This window comes from Lissotriton helveticus, chromosome 9, assembly GCF_964261635.1.
Source record: "Lissotriton helveticus chromosome 9, aLisHel1.1, whole genome shotgun sequence".
NCBI classification, from domain to species: domain Eukaryota; kingdom Metazoa; phylum Chordata; class Amphibia; order Caudata; family Salamandridae; genus Lissotriton; species Lissotriton helveticus.
Genome location: NC_136070.1, coordinates 26,236,979 through 26,264,355, shown reverse-complemented (window position 1 = coordinate 26,264,355; position 27,377 = coordinate 26,236,979). Strand labels below are relative to the sequence as shown.

General features: G+C 45.7%; 1 protein-coding gene across 1 annotated transcript in view; it reads left to right on the top strand.

Moving 5' to 3' along the window:
• The window catches only part of AKAP6 (A-kinase anchoring protein 6), an 848,588-nt gene that overhangs the window by 260,546 nt on the left and 560,665 nt on the right, over nucleotides 1–27,377 (top strand). The window contains exon 6 of the mRNA XM_078659390.1: nucleotides 24,506–24,669. Within this exon, the coding sequence (XP_078515516.1) occupies nucleotides 24,506–24,669 (164 nt within the window). The remainder of the gene's footprint in view (nucleotides 1–24,505; nucleotides 24,670–27,377) is intronic.

Here is a 27,377-nt window from a genome sequence, read left to right as displayed (position 1 = left end):
ACTCCCAAGAGTAATAAGTCTGTCGCAGAAATCAGGCAAGCCCTTGGCGAATGTGTCTATGACCCAGTTCCAGGCGAGTTTAATATGGTTTTATATTCCGTACGCGTAAGGAGAGTGACCGAGTATCTAGTCACCCTACCAAATATGAAAGAAGATCTAGACAGGATATATCGTTTCATCCGTACAGGGGATGACCCACAAAGTATTAGTGATGCCATGTCTCAAAGGAAAGCCGAGATTCAGCGCATGATATTAAAGTTCTTAATTAACTGTCTAATAAGAGAACAAGATTACCCGTCTAAAGACCCGGAAGAAATGAAAACTCTGACAAAATGGAGTGATAATATAGCCGAAGGAAAGCACAATACCATTGGTGCCATGGAAAGTATGTACAAGAAAATCCGTAGAGAGATAATAAAGATACACGAACAGCGTAAAGCCGCACAAGTAAGCGAGAAAGAAAGTACCTCTGATCCTGAAGAGGAAGACGACGAGAATACTGCCAGAATAGCGTATGTAGGAAAATCTAGATTTCCAGATCGCCATTTACGTCTAGAACACAAGTCTATTTTCCATCATCCAGCACCAGAACAAGGTTCCCTAGAACAAGTATTTCAAGCTACCGATCACATTCTGAAATCACGAATCGGTTACAGTGAGTTAAGTACCATGCATGAACAGGAACTAGCCCGATCAGCAGTCAGATGGATTACTGATTCTACCACTTTTCCAGACGAAATAGTGGCACAAATGTTTCTGAAAATGCCCCCAGCCGAGCAACGACTGGTGGGTATGTATATGATTCAGCACCTCATTACTCTGTATGAGGGTCAGCACTCTGATCCAGGTCCGTTACATGATATCCTGAACGAGTTACTCCAGTACAGATGGAGAGGTCTAGGTACCGATTTAATTAGTGTCATTCTAGAACAGCGTCACAAATATAGAACGTTTCTGAACCCGCATTTTGTTCATGTCTCACCCCCAGAAAGTAAATCATTCTACATAGACAGACAGAATCCGTTACGAGAAGTCCACCCAGTCAGAGGAGCGGGTGGCGAAATGCAACGAGTGTTTGTATACACTCCGATCACAAAGATGGAACTTCTCGAAATGAAGAAATTAATTCCCTGTCATGACAAAGATCCAGCAGGGTTCCATAGAGAATTAAAAGACATGCTCCGTATGGGAGAATACACTTACCCAGATATCATTAAAATGTTAAAGGTTCTGCTGCCCGCAGGGGTGTATGAAAAGCTAAAGGAAAAAGAATGGGAGGTGGGAGAGAAAAAGATCGATTGGGCAGTCCTAGAAGCTGAAGATAAGATACGAGTACCAGGTACTGGTCTAGGAGAGAAATGTAAAGAATTACCAGAATTATTAATTCAAGTTTTACCCAGATTATTAACAACGAGAAAAGAAGACTGGGATGCAATCTCAGCCTGTAAACAGAAACAAGATGAAGATATTAGTGATTTTTATTCGAGGTTTGAAAAGTGCTTTAGTATCAACAGTGGTCTCAAGACAAGTAGTGAGTCATATCCTCACCTTTTCGTTACTAAATTAGTCGAGAATTCAAGCCCACAAGTTAAAAACCGAGTTTTGAAAGTCGAAAAGTACCTGGCAAGCAAATACTCCGTCCCAGATGCTCCAGATGCTCCAGTACCACCAGAATAGAATCAGGGAAGAGCAAGAACACGAGAGAAAACGTATGAAAGACACGAAAATGAAAGTGCTAGTTGCACAATCTGTTCCTCAAGACAGTCAGAAGAGGGGTCCGAATCAAGCCAGTCATCCTGCAGCTCCCGTTAAAGGGAACTGCAATTATTGTAAACAGCCAGGTCATTTTATAAATGAGTGTGCAGTTCTGAAACATAACATAGCTACTGGTAAGACTAAAGAAAGACCACGTCCGCCTAGACAGGAGCAAGTTTCACAGATTCCTCCGTCACAGAATGCACCACAGACAGTTACAGTACCGCAGCCTATTGCTGCAACACAGCATGTTACATCACAGATGTACCAGTATGCACAGTCTGAGTATCCAGAGTACCAGCCATATTCATGAAACAGCCTAGAGAGGGAGGTAGGCTTGCCTCTCATCGAGATACCTGTAGATCAAGAAGGTCCCTATGTTCACAGTCAAGTATTAGGGAAAGACAGAAAGTTTTTGATTGATACAGGGGCAAGTAGGACCACAATTAGTCATGCCGAAGTTCCAGGGGCTCCGCTCTCAGGCTCAAGAAATGTTTCCCTTGGATTTTCAGAAAAGCCTATCGTTAATGAGATTTCAAAGCCAGTCACTCTAGAAGTAGGTCCATTGTCCCGCACTACTGATCTGTTACTTACTAAGTCATGTCCAGAAAATCTATTAGGCATTAAAACACTGAAAGAGTTAGGTGCCGTTATATGTTGTTCCCCAGAGGGAATACGTCTGTTCCTACGGGACTTTAAGGGTCACTATGTATTACGAGATTTTGATTCAAGACTGTCTAATGTCCCGCAGCATTTATGGGCGCAAGGTCCAACTGATGTAGGTTACATGCAAATCACACCCCATCGTGTGACCCTGAAACCAGGTGTAGTGTTACCACGAATCAGGCAGTATAGATTGCCACCTGAGGCTGTAGCAGCCTTATCCAAAATTATTGACGAGCTCATGGCTCAAGGAGTAGTTGTAGAAACTGACTCCAATGTATGTAATTCTCCGATCATTCCAGTCATGAAACGTACTGATCCAAATGCACCCCCAGTATATCGATTAGTGATCGACCTACGAGAACTTAACAAATGTATTATTCCGCAGTACCCAGTTGTCCCAGATATCTCTTCCCTATTGACAGCCATTGATTCCGAAGCCACGTTCTTCACTGTCATAGACCTCAAGAACGCATTTTTTAGTGTTCCCATCCATCCAGACAGCCAGTTTCTTTTCGGATTCTGTTTAAATGGAAGGAGCTATATGTTCACACGCGCTCCTCAAGGTTTCACAGAAAGTCCTAGTATTTATAGTCAAGCACTTAAGAGACAACTAGACAACATTTACATGCCAACTGACACTGCCCTGCTCCAGTATGTCGATGATCTACTGATCACAGCCCGTTCTGAACGTGACTGCGAGCGAGCGTCACTGACGGTTCTGTATTTCCTAGCCGAGATGGGGCACAAGGTGTCCCCTTCGAAGCTTCAATTCTGTGTCCAGCAAGTGGTCTACTTAGGACACTTACTGTCCAAGAGGGGTAGGCAGTTGACACCAGACCGTATCCAGTTAATAGCGAGTCTTCCTCAGCCCAGAACCCAGAAAGAGGTACGTGCCTTTATCGGCCTTACTTCTTATTGCAGACAATGGATTCCTCAGTATGCATTTCTAGCCAAGCCACTGATACAGTTAACGACACGGGAGGCAGCCGCATCGACTGTCCTCCCTTGGACATCTGAACATACACTTAGTTTCAACGAGTTAAAGAAAGCTTTATGTCAAGCTCCAGTTCTAGCTACACCGAACTACAGTAAGCCTTTTACACTTTTCGTTACTGAACGCGAAGGTACAGCATTATCTGTTCTCACACAAGATCAAGCAGGACAATACAAGCCCTGTGCTTATTTTTCGAGCACACTAGATCCAGTCGCCCAGGCTTTGCCTGTGTGCCTCAAGTCAGTTGCAGCCACAGCACTAGCTATCAGACAAAGTGATTCCATAGTTTTAGGACATACCTTGACAGTACAAGTTCCACACTCCGTGGAAGTTCTTTTAAACCGAACACAAACACAGCACTTGACAATTGCACGTTTAACAGGTTATGAATTGACACTGTTTCAGCCACACATAGATATTAGACGCTGCAACGTCCTGAATCCTGCTACACTGTTACCATCAGTTAATTCAAATCCAGCCACACATGATTGCGTGGAAGTAGTTAACATTACGACAAAGCCAAGACAAGACCTGACAGACATTCCGTTACCAGATCCTGACCTGACACTTTATGTGGATGGTTCATGTATGAGAACTAGTACAGGAGAACTAGTCGCCGCGTATGCAGTGACTACTGATACTGAAGTTATTAAGACACACCGTATTGATACCCTGTCCGCTCAAGCAGCAGAGCTAGTTGCTCTGACACAAGCCTGCATACACGCCAAGAACCTGAAAGTTAATGTTTACACAGATTCACGTTACGCATTTGGAGTTGTACACGACTTCGGAGTGCTCTGGCAGGAGAGAGGTTTCATGACTTCTCATGGAACCAAGATTCAGCATGGTTTCCTTATTCAAGCTCTGTTAGATGCCATACATTTACCGACATCCATTGCTATCATGAAATGCAAAGCACATACGAAAGTCACTGACATTATTTCTCAAGGTAATGATCTAGCAGATCGCACAGCCAAGCTTACAGCACAGACTCCAGACATTCAAGTTAACATGACACACACTCCAGATCTGACTACATGTATGACAGTTAAGGACCCTACTCAAGATGTCATAGATATCCAGTTACATGCTACTCCCGATGAAATCAAGAAATGGTCTGAACAAGGAGGGGTCCAGACAGATCAAGGATGGGTGACAAAGGGTAGGACCGCATGGTTTCTCCCCGACTCTATGGTTCAAGTCATCATTAATACCGCACATAGTCCAGCACATTTAGGAGAAAAAGCAATGTTAGATAGTATCCAGAACATTTGGTTCAACAAGCATTTACGAGCTGCAGCCAAGCAGAAAGTCCGTACCTGTATGATATGTTGTCAGTTTAATCCAGGTAAAAGTGTCCCGGTGGAACAAGGTGGTTTCCAGCCCCCTGACCACCCTTTTGAAGTCCTCCAGATGGATTATATTCAGATGGAGCGATGTCGAGGTTTCAAGTATGTCCTTGTAGTTGTATGCGCTTTGTCCAGATGGACAGAAGCATATCCAGTCCCAGATTACACAGCCGCGACCACTGCCAAGCAGTTGGTTCGTGAATTCTTCCCTCGATATGGACTCCCTAGAGTCGTATATTCTGATAACGGTCAGCCATTCTCATCTGAACTGATGAAGCACGTTTCCCTGTTGTTAGGGTACCAGTGGAAGTTCCATTGTGTACGCCATCCTGAAGCAGCCGGTCTAGTCGAGAGACATAATCAGACTCTGAAAATCCGTATTGCAAAAATATGTAAAGACAAGGGTGTGGACTGGCTAGTAGCTCTGCCAGTCGCTTTATTTTATATGCGCATGGTCGCACATTCCAGATCAGGTCTGTCCCCGTATGAGGTCGTTTTCGGCCGCCCCCCTAACATGTGGGGTACTCCTAGACCCCGAAGTATTACTGATGTTTCATGTAATATGCTGACAGATTACCTAGCTTCCTTGATGTCTGCCCTCAACTCATGTCGTTCACAGGTTGCCGCCGCATTTCCAGACAATACCGAGGTGGCACCGCATGAGATTGTTCCAGGTTCGATGGTGCTCGTCCGGAACTTCGACAGATCAAGTCCGCTGGAGCCTCGTTGGAAAGAGCCCCGACAGGTCCTCCTCACCACCCGTACAGCCGTAAAGTTGGAAGGACGCAAGGGCTGGGTGCACCTTTCTCATGTTAAACTTTTTAAAGGACTGAAACCCGTCTTTAAGAACATTTCCCAGGATTCGAAGGATTGCCAGAATATTGTTCCTAAGGACTGTCCCGCAAATGACATTGATACAACCCCTCCCTTGGTAGAGAAAACTCCGCAGCAGGAGTATAAGCAAAAGCTAAGGTCTAGTAAAATAAGTCAGTCAGTTTGATTGTATAAGTCCTCCCCTAGGTGAAACGGTTAGACTGTTTCTGACATGTATAAAATAGACCCCCATAGTGAGAGAGTTAGTCAAAACTCAAACCGATGTATCGTTTTTCTGAGTTTCATATTATTCATCAGCATAATGATTTCCTGCACTAGTTACGCATTTTTCCTGTGTTTCCCAGTTCCTCATGTAAATAAGCATTCTAATGTTACCGTAGAACACACGTTTAGTGATCTGCCTCCTCACGAATATTCATACCGCCTCGCTATGCGTAACAATACCTTCATCCGTATGTTGCATTATTCACACCAGACCAGCAATACCACTAATTGTTGGGTGTGTGGTCGACTCCCCCCTTTCCAGACGTCGAAGGGAGTTCTGCCACTTTTTCCTTATCCTTTTTCACATAATGGTTCGTGTGGAGCATGGTCCACGTTAACGTCATCCTTAACAGATATGTCTTTTCTTAACAGCACATGTTTCCCAGACAAGCAAGGTTTCCCCCACAGAACAGGTTTAGATCTAGAAAATGAAGTGTACAATTTAGGTAACTATTCTTCGAATTTCATGGTCCTGAATGTTCAGTCTGATACTACTCCAGACTCACCTGCTATTTCAGTATTACCAGTCAAAGGCGAATTATGTGTCCGAAATAATGGTTCTGTACACGTAGGATATAGTGATTGTATTACTATTGTCAAGTATAGTGACAGTGGGAAATCTATTTTTAAAGCTTCACGTCATTCTTATTTTGTTTGTGGTCAAACTGCATATGTTCGTCTGCCCCTCGATTGGGAGGGAACCTGTTACATTGCGTTCCTACTGCCACCTGTTTTTCTAGCCCCACCTGACTACCATAGGAATTCCTTCCTAGTACATACCAGACACAAGAGAAACCTCCCGATTGTCGATTATACTGAAACTGCTGCAGAACAATTCATTGATATTGATAAAGGTGTGTTCCCTTATTTAGGCACAGTTGTAAACAGTAAGCTAATCCGTAGGTTAATAAGAACCCTTGAAGCTGTAGTAGATGAGACTGCCTCCGCTCTAGGTAACTTAACCGAAGAGCAATCCTTTATGAGAATTGTTGTGCTCCAGAATCGTCTCGTCCTTGACGTCATACTGGCCGATAGGGGCGGGGCCTGTAGAGTCCTCGGATCTAGTTGCTGCATTTTCATTCCAAATAACGCGCCGTCTGTTTATTCAGCTATAACCAGACTTCATAAAATTGCCCATCTATTACACCAAGATCCAGGCACCTGGACATGGTCCGGTTGGTTCTGGAATATAATTTCTGCATGGGGATGGAAAGTCTTGTCCTTCCTAGGTATTGCAGCAGCGATCATATTCAGCTGCTGCCTCTGTATACAATGTGGCCCTGCGATTTGCGGCATGTGTGCTACCTCTTGTATTCCTAGTCCCAAGCCCCGTTCTAAATCCCGTTCCAAGACAATTCGAGATGAACAAATGGTACTGTATGAAATGATAGATGGTATCATGAATATTGATGTTTCCTGATGGAAACGTAGTGACAAGGAGGGAATGTGGAAAAGTAAATTTTGCCATGTTCTGTGTCTCTACGTATCATCCATCATATGTTATGTGTGCATGACCAATATGCGTATGTTATTCCCCATGTCCGATTCAAGACGCAATTACAGTTGTGTCCACCTCTGGTATGTCATTTCCAGTCCTCGTGAATACTACGAATATCAGGCCTATGTAAAGCTACGATGCCACGTTTCTCAGTGTGCACGTTATTTTATTATAAAGTCCCCGTTTCTAGGCCTCAGAAGGGCCTGGACATCAGATTCAGCTCCTGTCTCCTGAAGCCTCGCTGAGGAGCGATCCAGCCCCCACCTGTATCCTCGACCTTTCACTTACTTCCTGCCTCGCAGTGCCCGGTGCAGCTTGGCTCAGTCTCTGAGTCTGCCAAGACTATGTTATGATTCCCGCTATCAGTTCAGTCCTCCTTCTCTGCATTCCTAAGCTACTGAACTGCATCAATAGTTTCCGTCATTGTCTAGCCTTCACGTCTCCATGTTAAGAGAAATACTGTATTTAATGGTCATTTAATATTCTTCATCACGCACTACATGTAGAATAAATGCATGCTCCAGTCTTAGAGTCAGTTAGCTTTTCCCCTCATGACTTCTAGTTTATATCAACATGTTCCCTAAACATTAGATACCAGATAGGGTTTAGGTACATGTCGCTCCGACCCTCCAGACTTTAGTCTCTGCTCCTAGCACAGAGTTCATAGCCCCCAGCTTCTCCTCGTAACACGTCATTGCCAGTTTGCGCGCACCACCAGGTTAGAGGTCCCGGCTCCTTAGGTAGCCCCCTCCTATGTTTCCGCCCATTCATGACATATTCTGCTACGTTCGCATCACATGTCTGAGTTACGCCTTCTTTTTACTCTTATCTTTCGCGACTGCTACGCGTCACGCCTTCTGCTCCACCCACTGCTACGCCTACTGCAATGTAATGTTATGTGTTCGCGCTATGTATATATGCTCGTGTATTGTTATTAAAAGTCAGCGCGCTCATCCCAGACCCAGCCCCAGCAGCTGCTGGGCCCTGTCATCCTATTCCTATGCAGGTTGTCCTGTTCCTGTCCTTATGCTGTATTAAAACCTGCAAAACTCCTACTACCTCGAATCTTGACTCTTATTTATTGAGCTATCTGTTATGATATATGTCTAGTCAAAAATAGGGTATTATTTATTTATTTACCACAAAGGAACACCAACAGTAATCATCGACGTTTCAACCCAGTAAAGATGTGTGCTTAGATCAAACATCAACACGGGTCTTCATCAGGGCAAGTAAACAGAAAGTGCAGCCTTGTGAAAATGGCCTCTAAAATGGGCTTCCTGTTCCAATCATAAATGTAGTATCCACAGGGAGAATGTCCTTAAGATTAGTAGAACTAGGGGCCATAGGCACCAAGTAGGTCTTCAAATTGCTATTTAATTCAGTGTAGGAGAGCTTTTACGCCGATTCCCAAAATGGTATGGTGAATTTACCCATAGGATTCATTGGCGAGTACAGGGTTAACAGCTGACTCCTCAGTTAGGCTAACTCCTGAAAGGTGCATCCAAAGTCAAAATTAATGTATTAAATAACAGTTGTCACTCTGTTTCCTGTGCCCTTAACAGTCACACCGAGATCTTGAACCCAGACAGCTTTCTGTCCTCCTAGGGCAACCTGCTAATGACTCCCAGGAAAGGAGGCAATGGGGGCCAGCACTGGAGAGAGGGGTTACCTCCCCCTTGCAGGAAGTCAAAAGGGTGTTGGCCCAAAAGGTGAGCTTCAAAACTGAAACTTCCTCTGAAGAGCAAATGGAGAACACTTGGGAGAGGGGCAGCCCCATTGTTTAGGTTGACTAGCTGGCACCCGGGAAGGAGAGGGGAAACCAGTTATCAAACTGTTTTTTCAGGGGCGTGTAGCCCCCCTGGTAGCCCCACCTCTGGGTTGAGCTAAGGAGCTCAACCCAGAGTGAGCAGGACGGAGCATCTTGGGATAGTCAGATGCCACAACTCACGGGAACTAGTCATCAGTAGGGAGGGGCCTGGTATCGCGTTGGCTACCAACTGCATCCTAACCTGAGGGCATTTTCTGAGCAAAAATAGCCCACCCCTGGCTCCCAGAACTCAGATTTTGAGTGGACTGGAAGACAGACTGAAGGACTGCCCTGCTGCCCCGTGCGAACAGCAAGCAGAGGCTGTACGGGTGTGGACTGCACCTGCTGAACCTGGTGGCTAGCAAAGAAGAGGGACTGTGCCTGCTGTGTCTTGCTCATGGAGAAGTTCTCCTGAGCGGCCAGCCAAAGCCAAAGGACTCCAAGGGGTCAATCGGCTGACCTCCTGCTCACAGCACAGGACCACAACAGCTGAGAAGCCTGCTGGGGCCCAACGCCCCAGCAGGCTTCTGGGTTGGTACCCCAGAATGTTCTGCTCAATGCTAACCACCGCTGTGCAGCACCAGAGACCAGGACCCAATGCTCAAAGTCGCTGCAAAGTTCTCTGACCCTGCGAGAGTTATCAGAGTGCAATTTGGTCGCCCAGAGTTATTGCACGGAGGAGGATTTGGCGGTGCACACAGGATCTGAAACAACATCCCTATATCCACCGGGACCGCCCCAACGCTGCTCCAATCTAGGAAGGAGTTAAAGATGCCCCTGTTTGAAGAACACCCCATCACAGTGCATTAACCGTCCACAGCATCCTGTCCTCGCACTCGTTGACTCTATGCTCGCCTCTGACCATGTCCAGCGCTCCGCTGCCTTTTGGCTATGTTTCCCTTGAACCCTGTATTTATTAGCTCTTGTTACAGATTTGGACCCTATTGAGCAATGTTTTAATGTATCTTATAAACATAATGTTAAGCGATCAAAGTCGCAAAGAGAAACGGGGGCCCTGCTGGGCTCTGAGCACAGAAGGCGAGTCCTCAAAAGAATTCAGATTGTTAATGATATAGAAAACTTCACAGTGAGACCCCTTCTAATTAAAATAGAGTATGTCTTGAAACCCTATGTTTCAGTTCAGTGCAATTAAAGGAGACCAGAATGACAAAAATCCAATTAGCAGAGCCAGAGTAAAGCACTTTTAAAGGTTTAAGTAAAAATAGCACCAAGAAGCTGAAAGAGCTAACTGTGGGTATCTGGTCATGCTAGACCGGTAAAAACTCATCAGTTCAGGCCAACCGAAATGGAGCGCAGGTTGGATACAGGTATGAGGTTAATACTGCTGGAAAACTTATCTTCTCAAAGTCCTGTGCTCGGAGTTCAAAATGTAAGGATTTCACAGGAGGAGCTCAGCTGATGTCAGCCAAGGGTCGACCGGGGGCAGTGTTGGAATCAAGAGGAGGCAGCTGGATAGTAGTTCGAAGTTTATTATAAGGAGACAGCTTGAACAACCACCAAGACAGGTACACAAGCTTAACTGATCATAGGTAAAGAGAAATCATAACAATTCTAAATAGAACATAACAATTCTAAATGGAACATAGAAGATGGAATACTACACACCTTCCCCCCTAAAAAAAAAAAAACCAAAACAAACAACAACAAAAAAATCAATGAAAATAATCACGCAACTTAACAGGAGTATGTTTGGCTTGTACACTTTTCCTTTGAACAGTATTATTAGAAACATCAGGTAACAGAATGGGAGTATTAACATCAGGAGAAATTTCATCATTAGTAGCACAGGGTTGATCAAGAAAAATTTCATCATGCATAGAATGAGATTGATCACTGTCCAAATTACAATTTGGAGTAGGAGTTTCAACATTTTGACTCTCACAAGTAAACGTGTCAAACAACGGGGAATAAGATGCATCATTTTGTTCAACAGGAACATTGAGCTTGTGAGTAGGGTGATCATTGGAGAAAGGTAAAGTGGGACTCAACTTAGTATCTAAATGCAAATCGGGCTTTAAACCTTTACATAGCGAAATTCTTCTAAAGTTCCATATCTTACCATCTTCAACTCTCACAGCTTTGGAAAATATCTCAGTAACCCTACAGGGATCTGACCATTTGTTCCACTTGTTGTCTAAGGCCCTACCAAACTTGACACGTACAAAGTCACCCACCTTGATTATCTGGGAAGAAGCTTTAGAAGATAAAAAACTGTTTTTCATCTTCTCTTGATATATCAGAACTCTGTTCTTAACCTTGTCAGGATCTACAGAAGATTCACAAGGAAACTTAACCTTCAACCACCAGGGAAGAAGTTTGGATCCAGGTTTCCTACCTCTAAGCAATTCAAACGGAGAACATCCAGTAACAGAATTGGGGGAAGTGCGATAGGACAGTAAGGTAGAACGTAAAGCCTTCTTCCAATCCAAGTTGCTTTTAATGGCTAGCTGAATAGATTCTTTGATGACTCTATTGAAACGTTCCGTTTGACCATTGGCCTGGGGATTGTAATTAGACACCCTTTTGTGCACAATGCCACACCTCTGGAGAAAAGACAAGAACTCTTTGCTAATAAATTGCGGGCCATTGTCAGATACAATTTCAGCGGGAATACCTTCCCTACAAAAAACTTCATCTAAGAACTGAACAATTTGGGTGGAACCAATCTTGTCAACAATCTTCAACTCTGGCCACTTGGAAAAGTAGTCGATTAGAACTATACCAAACACATTTTGGTGAGAAGAAAGATTAAGAGGTCCAATTATGTCAATGCCCAACTTTTTCCAGGGACAAGGAACGAATTCAATAGGGGAAGTATTCACAGCCATAGGTTTGACAGTTTTGTCACTTTTAACACAAGGAGAGCATGAGCTAACCCATTTATCAACCATGCGGTCTATTGCAGGCCACCAGTAAAATTCCCGAATGCGTCTCTTAGTACTGGACATACCCAAGTGTCCCTCGTGAGCCATAGAGATAATTTTTTCTCTCAAAGAACAAGGAGGAATGATCTTGTCACACCGGATAATGAAACCTTGGTCAAACATGAGTTCATCTTTTACCTTAAAAAAGGAGAGAATGTCGCCAGACAAATTCCGTTCTTGAGGCCAACCATACTGTAAATACCTAGTTAATAAAGGCAAGCTGGGGTCATTCGCCATCGCTTCTTTCCATTCAGGTTCAGAAATACCACTAGAAGAACTTGAAACATCACAACCATTAACATCATCAATGTTAAAGACAACATCAGAGTCACAGTTCAAATTGCCAGAAAAAACAGAGTTGACCAAAGGCAGCCTGGACATGCAGTCAGCATGCACATTTAAACGGCCAGGAACATACTCGACGACACACTGGAATTCTTGTAATTTTGCAGCTAGGCGTGCTAGACGTGCAGTCAATGTTCTCCCACCACCAGCAGACATCATGTTAATTAATGGTTTATGGTCAGTTCTTAAACGGAATCGAGTTCCCCAAAGGAATTGTCTAAAGTGTTCAGAGGCCCAGGTGCATGCTAATAATTCCTTTTCTATAGTAGAGTAATTGTACTCAGCACCTCGCAAAGTTCTAGATGCATATGAAACCACATACTCTTCACCTCTGTCTTTCTGCATTAAGACAGCACCCAAACCAATGTTGCTTGCATCCACACATACTATGCACTCTTTACCAAGATCAAACGGCCTCAGGAAAGGAGCATTGATAATTTCCTGTTTCAGCAGATCAAACGCCTGTTGTTGATCATTGTTCCATGAAAATTTTACATCCTTTTTTAATAACGACCTAAGGGAATGTACTTTTGAAGCATAATCTTGAACAAACTTACTATAAAATTCAGTAAGACCCAAAAAGGAAACTAGCTGATCCTTATTCAAAGGCGCAGGAGCTTTAGATACACTTACAATGTGGTTGAGTTTAGGCTTGATACCCATAACAGAAATTTCATGACCAAGATATTCAACTTTACATTGTCTGAATTTACACTTGGATAGCTTCAATGTTAATCCATATTGTTGGACACTTTTCAAAACTTTTACAAGATTCCTGTCATGTTCCTCAAAATTTTTCCCATGTATTAAAATGTCGTCTTGGAAGGCAATTGCTCCCTCACAACCTTCTAGCACTGTCTTCATAAGACGTTGGAATACTGATGCCGCACTAGCCAGACCAAAAGGCATGCGGCAATACTGGAACATGCCCTCCGGTGTAATAAAAGTGGTCAGAAATTTAGAATCTTCATGCAAAATCACCTGATGGTACGCACTGGTTAAGTCTAGTGTGGAGAAAACACAGGCACCAGAAAGGGTAGAAATAAGTTCATGTATGTGGGGTAGGGGATGTCTATCAACCCAGATTTCTTTGTTTAGACTGCGGAGATCTACGCATAAACGGAGTTCGCCATTGCTCTTAAGGGACAAAACTACTGGGGAAACCCATGGCGATGACTCCACTGGTTCAATTATTTTCTTAGCCACAAGATCTGATAGGATTACCTTAAGTTTGTCACGATAAGCTAGGGGTACATTTCTGAGTCTATGTCGGACAGGAACGGCAGACTCTTTGAGAATGATGCGGTGCTTGAAGTTGGCAAACACTCCTAGATTGTCGTTAAAAATGGAGGAAAATCTTTTTTTAACTGGAGAATAAAATCATTTTCAGGTGGAACCACATATACAGGGGGCGAAGCATTAGGGTCAAGTTTAATTCCTAGATCATATTGATGGGGCCAACACAAAATAGACGCACCTTTGGTGGAGACATATACCTTGCCCCTAATAGTCCTATCTTTAAATTTAATGTCAGTCCACATGTAACCCTCAAGATCTATTTTCTTGCCAGTGTACCCCCCGGGATGTATGTCTGATGGTAAAAGTTTCTTAGAACTGCAAAATTTGTCAAAAACATTCTTGCCTATTATGGTGTACCAGGCACAAGAATCAATAAGCATCGATATTTCTTTGCCATTAATGGAGATCATATCACTGGGAAAACCTTTGCATTCAGTATCACCAACACATAGCATAGTATTAATTTCAAACGGTTGTTCGAGATCATCACCTTCTTCATAAGATAAAAAGTTAACTTTTTGTGGAGACTTACACATTTTGCTAAAATGTCCTGACTTTTTACATTTAATACAAATCTTGTTCAAAGCTGGGCAACCTCTATAATTTCCTACGTGATCATTAGCTCCATACCTATAGCATATTATTTGAGATTTTTTAGGAAACGATTTATTGTCTCTACTAAAACTATCTTTCCTAGGAGGAAAAAACGTAGGTTTTCTATAATTAGAAGGGTTCCTTACTAGAGAAACTTCAGGAATTATTACTTTAGTCTTTGCTTCATGACCTCTTATTTCATTTACGAACAGTTCAGATAGCTCAATACCCTTGGCAATGTTAAGTACCGCACTGAGAGAAGATTCAGTGCCCATCCACAAACGTTCTTGGATCTTTTTGCTCTTGGTACGCATCATAATTTGATCTCTTAAAACTTGATCAAAATTTATAGTTTCAAAAGAGCAAGAGCCAGCCAAAGTGCGTAAAGCAGCTACATAAGTTTCAATGGATTCGTCTTCCTTTTGTACCCTAGAATAAAATTTAAATCTTTCCATAACGGTGTTGATTTTTCTTCCGAATCTAGTACTTAGTTGCTTAATAACAACTTCAAAAACATTTAAATCACCACCACCTACATTTTCAACAGGGGGTAGACTTTCTAATTCTTTGAGTCCAGCACCACCTAAACAGTTTTTTAGCAAGGCAAGTTTCCTTTTAGGAGAACAACCATCTTCTTCTACTACGTCTACATATGCAAGGAAAGTTGGATACCAGAGATCCCATTCTACTTTTGGATCACCAGCTGAAGGTAAAAAATGTGCTGGAGAAATAATGTTGTTAGACATTTTAAAATGAAATGTAAATAAAGAAAGAATAAAAAAAAATTAATGAAAGTAGTCACCGTTGTCCAGAAGATCTCATTGTCCAAACTTGATAGATGTGGAGATGTAGAACATTTATATATTGTTCCTCTTGTATATTGTTGTAATAAGAAGAAATATTAATGTTAGCTCAAGAAAAGAATATATGGAGAAAGATCTTAAATAAAACGAAGAAAAATAACAACTCGGCTTAAAACAGACTTCCGAGTTGTAACTGGTAGCTATGGCAACAAAATGGCTGCTGGAACGCAACGTTTTCATGTAACGTTATGCGTGATGACAAGTTGCGCTGAGTTGGACATCATGCAGCGTAATGCGTGATGACGAGCTGTACTGAACACGAAGAGTCCATGCGCGCAATGGAGAACTCTCAACAGCGTGAGTCGGCAGCTCGAGCTGTAAGGTACAGTAAATTTCAAATGATGCCTTACGATATTGATGCCAAACACACAATAAAATAGAAATAAATGAGTTAGAGAGATGAAATTTCAAGCGGAATTTCGCACAGGGGTGAAATGCGCTGGAACGATACAGTTGCCAGGAAACAAAAAGAGAAAATCCTAAGTGCCACAAATAGTTGACAAAACAGCCGCAGGTGCAATCAAAAGCACATGAAGTGATATGAGCAGCCGCTGGTGCAATCATTCATTACACAAAACACAGTGAAAAAGTGCCTTCAACTGATCCTTAGAAGGAAAGGTGAACGCTGTCTCCAAACTTCGTTTTTCAAGTAAAAAAAAATAAAAATGAGTCCTTTTCTTGTTTCATGCCTTAAGTATCCCGATCGTCGCCAAATTATGTTGGAATCAAGAGGAGGCAGCTGGATAGTAGTTCGAAGTTTATTATAAGGAGACAGCTTGAACAACCACCAAGACAGGTACACAAGCTTAACTGATCATAGGTAAAGAGAAATCATAACAATTCTAAATGGAACATAGAAGATGGAATACTTGTTGAGTTCAGGAATGCACTCCAGCAGAGGCCAGCAGGGCTCAGCCAGCGTCAGTGTGGCAGGTCCAGTTGCAGATCCAAGCAGGGCCAGTTGCAGCAGGTCATACAGGCAGTTGCATGGATGCTTCTGGAGATTGTTGTGTCCCTGTAGCTCACAACATGAGGTCAGCCAGCTGACCCTTGGAGTCACTCTGGTAGTCCTGGGTTCAAGTAGATGGTCACCTCTCCTTCAAGCAGCAAGATAGGCCTCAAGCAGCAGGGCAGTCCTCAGAAGAACAAGGCAGGCCTCAAGCAGCAGGGCAGTCCTCTGAAGAACAAGGCAGGCCTCAAGCAGCAGGGCAGTCCTCTAAAGAACAAGGCAGGCCTCAAGCAGCAGGGCAGTCCTCAGAAGAACAAGGCAGGCCTGCAGCAGCAGGGCAGTCCTCAGAAGAACAAGGCAGGCCTGCAGCAGCAGGGCTGGGCTCTGGCGCAGTCTTCCGCAGGTCCAGGAGTGTACTGAAGAGTAGGTCTGAGAGTCCTAGTTCTATATCTTTTCCCAGCTTTGAAGTGGAAGAAACTTCTGGATTTCGTTTTTTTAAACCACAGAAGTGCAAAGAAATTCCTGTCTCCCTGCCCTGGAGCCAGGATGTCTGGACTCACATAAGGCTAGTGTGAAATTCTTTGTGTGCGTTGAGGCAGTGTCTTTGAAGTGCAAGTGGGGCTGTGCACAGCTCTGCCCTCCATCCTGTGAGGATGGCCCAACTGGCCAGTCCCCCTATTGTGTGGCTTTCTGCAAGGAATAAACAAAGGCGAATGACAGGTTGTCATGTGGCCCCAGAAGCAGGCTGCAGGCACCAAACTGTTAGGATAAAAAAACACCAACTTCTAAAAGCAGCTTTTTCAGAATTGTAGCTTAAATTCTGACCTTACCATTAAATAGGATTTCAAATTTCAGTTCCTTAGACATCAACCATGACATTTCTACCTGCTCCCAAGCAAAAGTTATCACTTGTTTAATGTCACAATGTTATCCTATGGGAGAGGAAGGCCTCATAGTAGTGAAAAACACATTTGCGAGTTTTTCACTACCAGGACATTTAAAGCTTAAAGATACATGGGCATGTTTTTAAATGCAATGCACCATGCCCTATGGTCTGTTTACGGCCTACCTTAGGGGTGCTTATATGTGCAAAAAATTTAAATTTTAGGCCTGTCAATTGTTTTTTTTTGCTATCTCACACAAAGTATGGGTAGCTAACAAAATAAGGGAAGGAAAACACGTAAACAAGTGAGGACAGTATTAGGCTACGAAGCACTGCTGGTTAAAGACGAGAACCCTCAATCACCCTAGGGTGACATGCTTCATCATAGGGTCCCCTCTTCACACTTGAACCGCAAGATAGCCAGTCTGGGCTACAAGTCCCCCGTAGGAAGGAGCGGGTAGGTTTTTTTTGTCATCCCTGTTAGAAATCAGATTTCTGGTTGGCTAGGGCTTGCGCCTGAGCCAGGCAGAACCCACCAGTCTAGTCAGGGCAAGGGAGTTACACACTGAAGATAACCCCTGCTCACCCCCTTGGTAGCTTGGCACGAGCAGTCAGGCTTATCCCAGAGACAATTTGTAAAGCATGTGCACAACACACACAGCAGCAGCATACTAGGCACACCACAAAAGGAACTCCACTCAAGGTTATATATAAAAATAGCCTTTGTATTATTATAAACACATTAGAATAGTAATCAAACAGTATACACTGTGGCAACTGGCACTAGGCAAGATTTACAGCGGATTATATACACATGACAGGGCCACGTGGGCCACTGTCAGAACCATCACAAAGTGAAAATAGTGGATGTAGAACCAATAATAAACGTAGAACACAACCAGTAATTACTGGCAAACACTGCACTCAGCATTATATCCTGCAACATAAATCATAGTATGCAATAAGCATCACATCCGGCGTAAAATACATTTTGCGCCAACCTCATAAGCCTAAACATATCAGACCATAACCTCCTAATCATAAATCACGTTAGGCCTAAATCAGGTAGAGAATAACCTCACAAGCATAAACCACAGTATGCAAATAACCTCACAAGCATAAACCACATTAGTTAAAAATCAGGGTGCATAAATCACATTTGCTGCGCACCATATAAATCACATTAGGGTCTGGTGCCCTATCAACCTAACACCCCCTGGCCAACTGGCCTTCTCGGAGGGCTCAAATGCCCTATGTCCATAATGTCAGGGATTGGGCTGCCATTGCAGCAACATCAGAAGTGCGCAATTGCACAGGCCTAAACGTGGCAGCTGTCACTAATTGCTGTACAGCTGTGAAGGTACTGGGGCACTGGCACTCACTGTGCCCTCCAAACAATGTACCCAATCGGTGCAGTTGCCCACTACGGCGGCGCAACTGAGGAATACACAAAGAGGCCCTGCTCTGGGGCTCTCTAAACAAAACTGCCTCATCGTTGCAGCTGCCCTCTATCAGGCGGGGCAGCTGTAAACCCAGCCAAAAGAAGAGGCACGTGCCCCCTGGGCCCCCTATACCCCCCACGGTAGCCCTAGCAACAATGTGGCCCACGTTGGAGCGGCCCGCTCTCTGGCAGGTCCACTCAGCACAACCCAAGCACCGGCAATGTGCCTCGAAATGCACCAACAACAGTCAGGCAGTGGCCCCACTCACCGGGTCTGCAGGCTCTTCTTCGGTCTGCTCCTGGGACTCGGTGGCGGCCGCAGCAACACGCGGGGCTCTCTCTCTCATGAGAGCCTCGCCTGGAATCTTGCAGCACTCTGCAGCTCCCACGTAAGCGTGGTGGGCTCCCACCTGCCTTCATCTCTTCTCTGGCGGTGTCTGCGGGGCTTCCCTCAGCTTCACGGGAACCTCACCTGGCATTTCTGGCCTTCCGCCTTCCGGCCGTAGCTCCGCCCAGAGTCAGGCAGCTTGCGTGGCTTCCTAGTCGCACTGCGGCGGCCGGTGGCACCTTCTCTCTTCACTCAGGTGAAATGCGGGGTGGGCACCCGCTCGTCCATAAGCAGCAATGCGGGGTGGGTACCCGCTCCAAAGGAAGCACTAATGTGGGGTGGGCACCGTTGGCTAAAATAAACATAAAGTGGGGTGGACACCCGCTTCACACGCATCACAGGGGAATCCCTACAATGGTGATTCCCTCTCAAACGACGAGCAACTCAGTGCTGCGCAGCCCAGTGCTGCAGATGCCACAAAATAAAGGCTCCTCTTATTTGGGGAAATACAGCAAAGCGCTCACGAGGCGCTAGTAGCAAGAGTCCTAGATTTAAAAAGAATGAGTCCAAGCAAAAGTTCTTCTAGGTCCATGGGGCATAGCTGGGCCCAGGGAGGCCAGCACACAGGGCCCTCCATCAGGGAGGTAAGCCCCCATGGCGGTTCCTCCTGGGCCCCAGCAGCAGCAAGCCCCAGCAAGTCAGGAACAGCACAAGCAACATCATGGGGTCAAAGCCCCTATACTTATAATATCTCTGTTCTTTGTCTGAAGTGCAGGGCTTGGGGGTAACCAGATGCAACTTGTTCAGGGGGGAATTGGAGCACTTTGTTTACCAAGCTCCTCTTCCCCTTTGTCAGGTGGAGGCAAGGTGATCAGACACACCACAGGGGGCAGAGCCAGCATTGTACAGGGTAGGCACAATCCTGTTCAGAGTCAGGGGATTACTCCTCCCACTACTCCCAATGCAGATGTCCCATTCAGCCGAGTGCTGACTCACCCTGCCCGTCCTGGAGCCACACACACCTCCCAGCCCCTGTCACTCAACAAGCCAGACATGCAATTCACATCAGGCGGGTCGACACATAGCACACAGAAAAGCCAACTTCTAAAAGTGGCATTTCTAAAATAGTTATAATAAATCTGCACACACCTTTGCGTAGCATTTATTATCACTATTCCAAACATACCAAACTTGACCACGCTGCTTCTCCCATATCAGGAATTGCCACTGAAACACTTATCTGGGTATCCCCAATGCATTCCTATGGGAGGGCAGCCCCACAGAAACCATAATGGCTGTTTTCACTACCAGGACATGTCACACACTTAAGGTACATGTCCTATCTTTTATGTACGATGCACCCTGCCCATAGGGATATCTAGGGCCTACCTTAGGGGTGACTGACATGTAGTAAAAGGGGGGGCGTCAGACATGGCACACACTTTAGGTGCCACGTCACAGCGGCAGTAAACTGCGCGCACAGACCCTTCAATGGCAAAGGCCTGAGATAGGTTTGCAAGGCTAATTTGGTGGATGGCGCAATCAGCGCTGCAAGCCCACCAGTAGCATTTAATTTACCGGCCCTGGGTATATGAGATACCACTTTACAAGGGACTGACAGGTAAATTAAATAGGCCAAACAGGTGTAGACCAATCGTACCATATGTAACACAGAGAGAGCACACACTTTACACTGGACAGCAGTGCTAAAGTGCCCAGAGGCCTAAAACCACTAACACCATGTCAGAGAAACGGCTAGGAGAAAGGCAAACAGTTTAGGGATGACCCTGCAAAAATGGCCAAGTCCAACAATCCCTATTTTAAAGTCTATAGGGGAGAGAGGGCAGAGTGCAAACAAAAGAATAATAGTGTAGAGTTAAAACTAACTCTTGGTGGGTAAGGCCACCTTTTATTCTGGTACCCCCAATGGATTGGATTAAAACTAAGTTTAATGAAATAGGGATATAGATATTCTCCTATTTCACATCTGGGTCAACATGTTTCTGCCTCAATTGACCATTAAGTTCATGGCATTCATCAGGACCAAGATTATGAGTCACTCTGCTTGTAGAAGAAAGTGAAAAAATAAAAATTATTCTTTCAGTAGTCTGGCAGCTATCCTGTGGTACTGACATCTAGTGGGGCCCACAGGGGGCTGAAAATACATAACACAAGAAAAATAAATATTTGTTTGCCTCCATTTATCACCTAATTAGTGTCCATCACCAACACTGCAATTCATGAGTAATGTGATGCTAAAATCAATTGTAATATCCTTTCCATTTATACCTAAACAATTCCTCCCACCTTCAAGAGTCCCTTTATGGCAGGTCGGAGCTGTAAGGGTATGTAAACATGCTGTCAGGATTTCCTCAACTGTATTTTAGTTCAATCTCTGGTGTCCTCTTACCTTCACACACACCGCGACCACAATCATACACATAATATCTCTAATTTTTCAAATGTAGAAGGGCTCTTAGTATGTATAGAGAATGCACTACTATGTGTATTTAAGTGATCCTCTAAATAATATTGTGCCTCAAGATTAGTTAGATATCTTGGAGGGCCGCTAAAAGTTGAATGTGACTTCTCGTCTCCTTCCAGGCAATTATCGACAAGGGAGAAGGATATTTAGTCTAACAACAGGAGCGGTATCCCCTTAATTTGAGTACTAAAGCGATATGTGTTCCATCCATATTGAAGACGGACACTCGAGTATAAGCGCGTGTAACTCAATGCGAAGGAAAGAAGACTGGTGAATACCAAGGAGTGTATATAACATCAGATCGTTCCCAGTATGACCCAACTCTAAAAAGTGTCTAGTCACTTTGGTGTTGTTTTTCTTACACCTCATTGAGCTGCGATGTTCAACACCCTACTCCTCACTTTTCGAGTGGTCAAGCCCTGGTTTATTGCGCCAAGTTGAATTGACAGTTTAAAACTGCACACAGGCTGCAGTGGCATGCCTGAGACATGTGATTTTTTCATAACACATTTTATTTGGTTTTATCATTATATCCCGGCCTCAACGGCCTATATACAAAAATAGAAAATCATAGGGTGAATTCCCATGAACAACAAAAGCACAAGAACTTGCACAGGCGATCCCAACCACCCTCACACCCAAACTATCACCAATAAAGCCTTTAGTTAAGTACATCATTGGACCCCATCTCATTTCCTCATGTCTCAGCACCTTCCAGCTGAGACTCAACAGCGTGAGCCGGGGCTAAAACTATACCTCTATAATCGTCCCAGTGCTGCCTTATAGTCTGGGGGTTTAGTGGGCAATCCCTATCCTGAAACACCATAACCACCAGCCCCCCATCCCTCTCTTCCAGGTCCCTGTTGATGGCGATGCATCAGCTTTCCACAATCTGGTAATATCTCTCTTCACCAGCGTGAAACCTAGAAACAGCAGGTGTTTTTATTCCAATGGACTCCTATTCCCTCTGTGCTATGAATCCGGATCAATGTAGGGTCCAGTGGGATCTCCCGGGAGAGGACCTCCCCAAGACAGGGTGTCCGACCCCCCCAAAGGCGTGTCAATGCCATGCAACTCCACACCGTGTGAAGGAAGGTGCCCACCTCTACCCCACACCGTAGACACAGGGAGGAGTTATTTACACCCACGCACCACAACCAGTGCCTTGTATGATATGCTCTGTGTACCAATTTTAATTGGCTCAGGCGAAGACAGGATGAAATCACCGCCCCTGCGGGGCATTCAGGGTCTCTGTCCAGTCATCTTCATCGATTGAGTCTAAATCCCCTGTCATGCCGGCCTAAGGGCGGGCAGTGTGAACTATTCGTGATCAACGACTGATGAATTTGTGTTATTCTATGAGTGTCCAAGTCGCCCATCAACAATTTGCCCTCTAATGGGTAAAACTCTGGTAAGTCTTGAAGGGACCGCGGGGACCAGACATAGGTGAATAGGCAGAGGACTCCTGACATTCAAATCGGACGCAGTTGAGCCTCTCTCCCCGAGCCCCGATCGAAGAAACAATACCCATGGCATTGAATTTTTTGCCTTCTTGAAGTGTCAGTAAGTACACCGACACTTACCTTTTTTACCCCACACCTTAGCGATTGTGTAGGTACCACACTGGTTCTATCACATGGCTTTAATTATTTCCGGCACTCACCAATCACCTTTTCGGTCCTGAAGAAAGCCCTATTTAACTACACACAGGGGCTGAAACATGTAGACCTTCATACATAGCCAACTGACAAGTAATTAATCCTTACTAGTTGCATCATACAGACTTTAATATATATCCTGAGCCGCCATTAATAAAGCTGAGGCAAGGATTCTCAGAGATATCTTTTAACTGTAGAACTTCACATCACACTAACGCACCGACACCCGCTCCGTTGTAATCAGGCGTCATAGCACAACCGGGGAGCATTCGGCCACCCGGTTGGGACCCCGAAGCATGACACCAACCAGGTTGGTGTGTGAGGGCTCTTTTAAACACCCAATGGGTCTCAACTCATGCCACAAGCAGTGACAACAAGTATCCACACACACATAGTGGGCTCGTACACATTATTTAAGTAAGTCTTGAGGGCTCGCAAACCGGGGGATATGGCATGGCGTGGCTGCTGGTATCTGTAGAACTGGCTACGGTGTAACTGATTATCACTCTGGAGCTCCTGAAATGATTTTACCACGGTGCCTTACATGACCTCTCCTAACGTGGATATCCTTATGTCATCCCACCTTCGGAACCCTCTCAATAAGGCCACCTGCCGAACAAAGCTGCTCACCCACAATGGGGTTACCCATGTCAGTCTTACCCACAGGCCCTGGGTACATGTTCTACCACTGTCGTATGGGCTTACAAGTAAATTAAATGTGCCAATTGGGTGTAAACCAATTTTTCCATGTTTAAGGGAGTGAGCACAAGCAATTAAGCATTGGTTGGCAGTGGTAAAGTGCACAAAGTCCTAAAAGGCAAGAAAAACAAATTCAGCTAGAGGGGAGAAGGCAAAAAGTTTGTGGATGACCCTGCAGAGAGGACCAAGTCCAACACTGCTCAAACAGCAATGGCATAGTAGTTCTAGAGGGTGTGAACATGGCCCTTGCTCTTGGTATCAGTCCATGTTGCGGGTAGGCCTGGGTGTAGTTTGCGGAGCCTTGCTACGCAGAACTCCGCGAAGTTACCAAAAACTCTGCGAAGTTCCACGAGTGGCGGAGTGGCGTGCGAACTGCAGTTTGTGCTGGTATTCCTGCTGCTCGGGTAGAAATTCTACCCGAGAGGCAACTCGCGCTCGCAAACTTACCGTTCGCGATCAGAAACTTCGCGACCTCGAGCAGGGAAAAAACTCCGCTGCACATCGCAAAGCTGAATTTTCTGTATTCCACGAGCTCCGTGGAGTGCAGAAAACTGAGCGAACTCCGCGAACGGAGCGAAGTTCACTGCCCAGGCCTAGTTGCAGGCTGCAATGATGCACACTCTTTGCCTGGTCTTGTTCATCCAGTGTCCACACAGTTCCTCCCTGGGGTGGGACCGCATCCCCTGTGCTTGTTTTTCCATCCAGTAGCCCCAAGGTGGGCTTCCTATGGTGTGCCTGTACACCTGGTCTCAAGCCTCTATTCTGAGACCTGGCCATGACTCCATGTCAATGAACTGCTATATGTACCGTTCCTAATCCTGGCTCTTTTGTGTTTTTGGCGCCCAGGTCTCAAGGACATGCTGCATATGATCGGGAGTCAGTGGAAGGAGCTGCAGCGGCAAATCAAGCGTCAGCACAGCTGGATCCTCCTCGCCCTGGACGCCATCAAAGCTGAGATCCTGGCGACTGATGTATCCGCGGAGGACGTGGCCGGTGAGAGGAGCCCTGAGGTAAGGTGACGCGCCATTCCTTTTCACTTCCGTTGGCTGTTTGAAGTCCTTGTCACTCAAACCTTCCCCTCCTACTCGCCTTAGGGCTTGCACTCCCCACCTGTGCTTTTCAAAAATGAAAATCAACAATGTCTTTCGATGAAACCATAAGAGAGCCAGCGCCGCCTCCCACACCTTCCAGAACATTCCATAAGACCATGAGAGCTAGCATCGCCTCCCAAACATTCCAGAACATTCGATGAAACCAAGATGGAGCCAGCGCCGCCTCCCACACCTTCCAGAACATTCGATGAAACCATGATAGAGCTAGCGCCGCCTCCCGCACCTTCCAGAACATTCAATGAAACCATGATAGAGCTAGCGCCACCCCCCACACCTTCCAGAACATTCGATGAAACCATGATCGAGCTAGCACCGCCCCCACACCTTCCAGAACATTCGATGAAACCATGATAGAGCCAGCGCCCCCTCCCACACCTTCCAGAACATTCAATGAAACCATGATAGAGCTAGCGGCGCCTCCCACACCTTCCAGAACATTCGATGAAACCATGATAGAGCCAGCGCCGCCTCCCACACCTTCCAGAACATTCGATGAAACCATAATAGAGCTAGCGCCCCCTCCCACACCTTCCAGAACATTCGATGAAACCACGATAGAGCTAGCGCCGCCCCCACACCTTCCAGAACATTCGATGAAACCATAATAGAGCTAGCGCCCCCTCCCACACCTTCCAGAACATTCAATGAAACCATGATAGAGCTAGCGTCGCCTCCCACACCTTCCAGAACATTCGATGAAACCACGATAGAGCTAGCGCCCCCTCCCACACCTTCCAGAACATTCAATGAAACCATGATAGAGCTAGCTCCGCCTCCCACACCTTCCAGAACATTCGATGAAACCATGATAGAGCTATCGCCCCCTCCCACACCTTCCAGAACATTCGATAAAACCACGTTAGAGCTAGCGCCACGCCCCACACCTTCCAGAACATTCGATGAAACCATGATAGAGCTATCGCCACCCCCACACTTTCAGAACATTCGATGAAACCATGATAGAGCTAGCGCCGCCTCCCACACCTTCCAGAACATTCAATGAAACCATGATAGAGCTAGCTCCGCCTCCCACACCTTCCAGAACATTCGATGAAACCATGATAGAGGTATCGCCCCCTCCCACACCTTCCAGAACATTCGATAAAACCACGTTAGAGCTAGCGCCACGCCCCACACCTTCCAGAACATTCGATGAAACCATGATAGAGCTAGCTCCACCCCCACACCTTCCAGAACATTCGATGAAACCACGATAGAGCTAGCGCCGCCTCCCACACCTTCCAGAACATTCGATGAAACCATGATAGAGCTAGCTCCACCCCCACACCTTCCAGAACATTCGATGAAACCATGATAGAGCTAGCGCCCCCTCCCACACCTTCCAGAACATTCGATGAAACCATGATAGAGCTAGCGCCGCCTCCCACACCTTCCAGAACATTCGATGAAACCATGATAGAGCTAGCGCCCCCTCCCACACCTTCCAGAACATTCGATGAAACCACGATAGAGCTAGCTCCACCCCCACACCTTCCAGAACATTCGATGAAACCATGATAGAGCTAGCGCCGCCTCCCACACCTTCCAGAACATTCGATGAAACCATGATAGAGCTAGCGCCGCCTCCCACACCTTCCAGAACATTCGATGAAACCACGATAGAGCTAGCGCCCCCTCCCACACCTTCCAGAACATTCGATGAAACCATGATAGAGCTAGCTCCACCCCCCACACCTTCCAGAACATTCTATGAAACCAAGATAGAGCTAGCACCGCCCCCACACCTTCCAGAACATTCGATTAAACCATAATAGAGCTAGCTCCACCCCCACACCTTCCAGAACATTCCCATGTGTACTCATGAGGTGCAGGAGGTGGTGGACCCATGTGAAGCTGAGGTGGCCCCATGGTCCCATGTGTACTCATGGTGCATGCTTTGGACAGTTGAGGGGTTGCCATTGAGCCTTATGTACCCATTGGCTGTGGGTGGCGCCCGCCTTAGACCCCCATGTACCCATGGAGTGCGGAATGAGCGCGGGAGCCTGTGCCACAGCCCCATGTGCAGACAAAGGGTGTGGGGTGAGGGGGTGACGCTGTGCCATATCTCTGCAATACCAGTGGGGACCCAGATGGGGCGTGATGTCATACCATAGCCCCTTATATACGCGCGGGGTGCAGGATCGATGGTGTCACCATGGCATAGACTCTTATGTTCAGGTGGTGCCCCAGAGCCCCGGCGACCCGAGGGCTGCAGGATGGGCAGCCAAAGCCGTCACCTTGCACTTCAATACTCTGGGAGGAGGTGAATCAACACGTCCCTGCTCCGTACCCCTGGGGCACCAGCGAGCGCACTGAGCCATCCGAGGACACACTGGAGATAAAACCGATATTTATGGATTATTACAAAGATGAATATTCGGGAGCTGCGCACTTGTTTTGCTGGCACAATAAATCACTCTAATCAACGCAGTCACTCAGCTCTGGCGTCCATTAACCGCTTGGTTACAGCAAATTAACAAAGAGAGAATGTGATTCATTATCTCATTGCACTTAATGAGTATCAGATGCATCGCCTAATTAGGGACCGGTCACCGCAGCAGGAGGAAGGTCGCCCGCGCTGCTACAAATCCGCCCCCCCCTCAAGC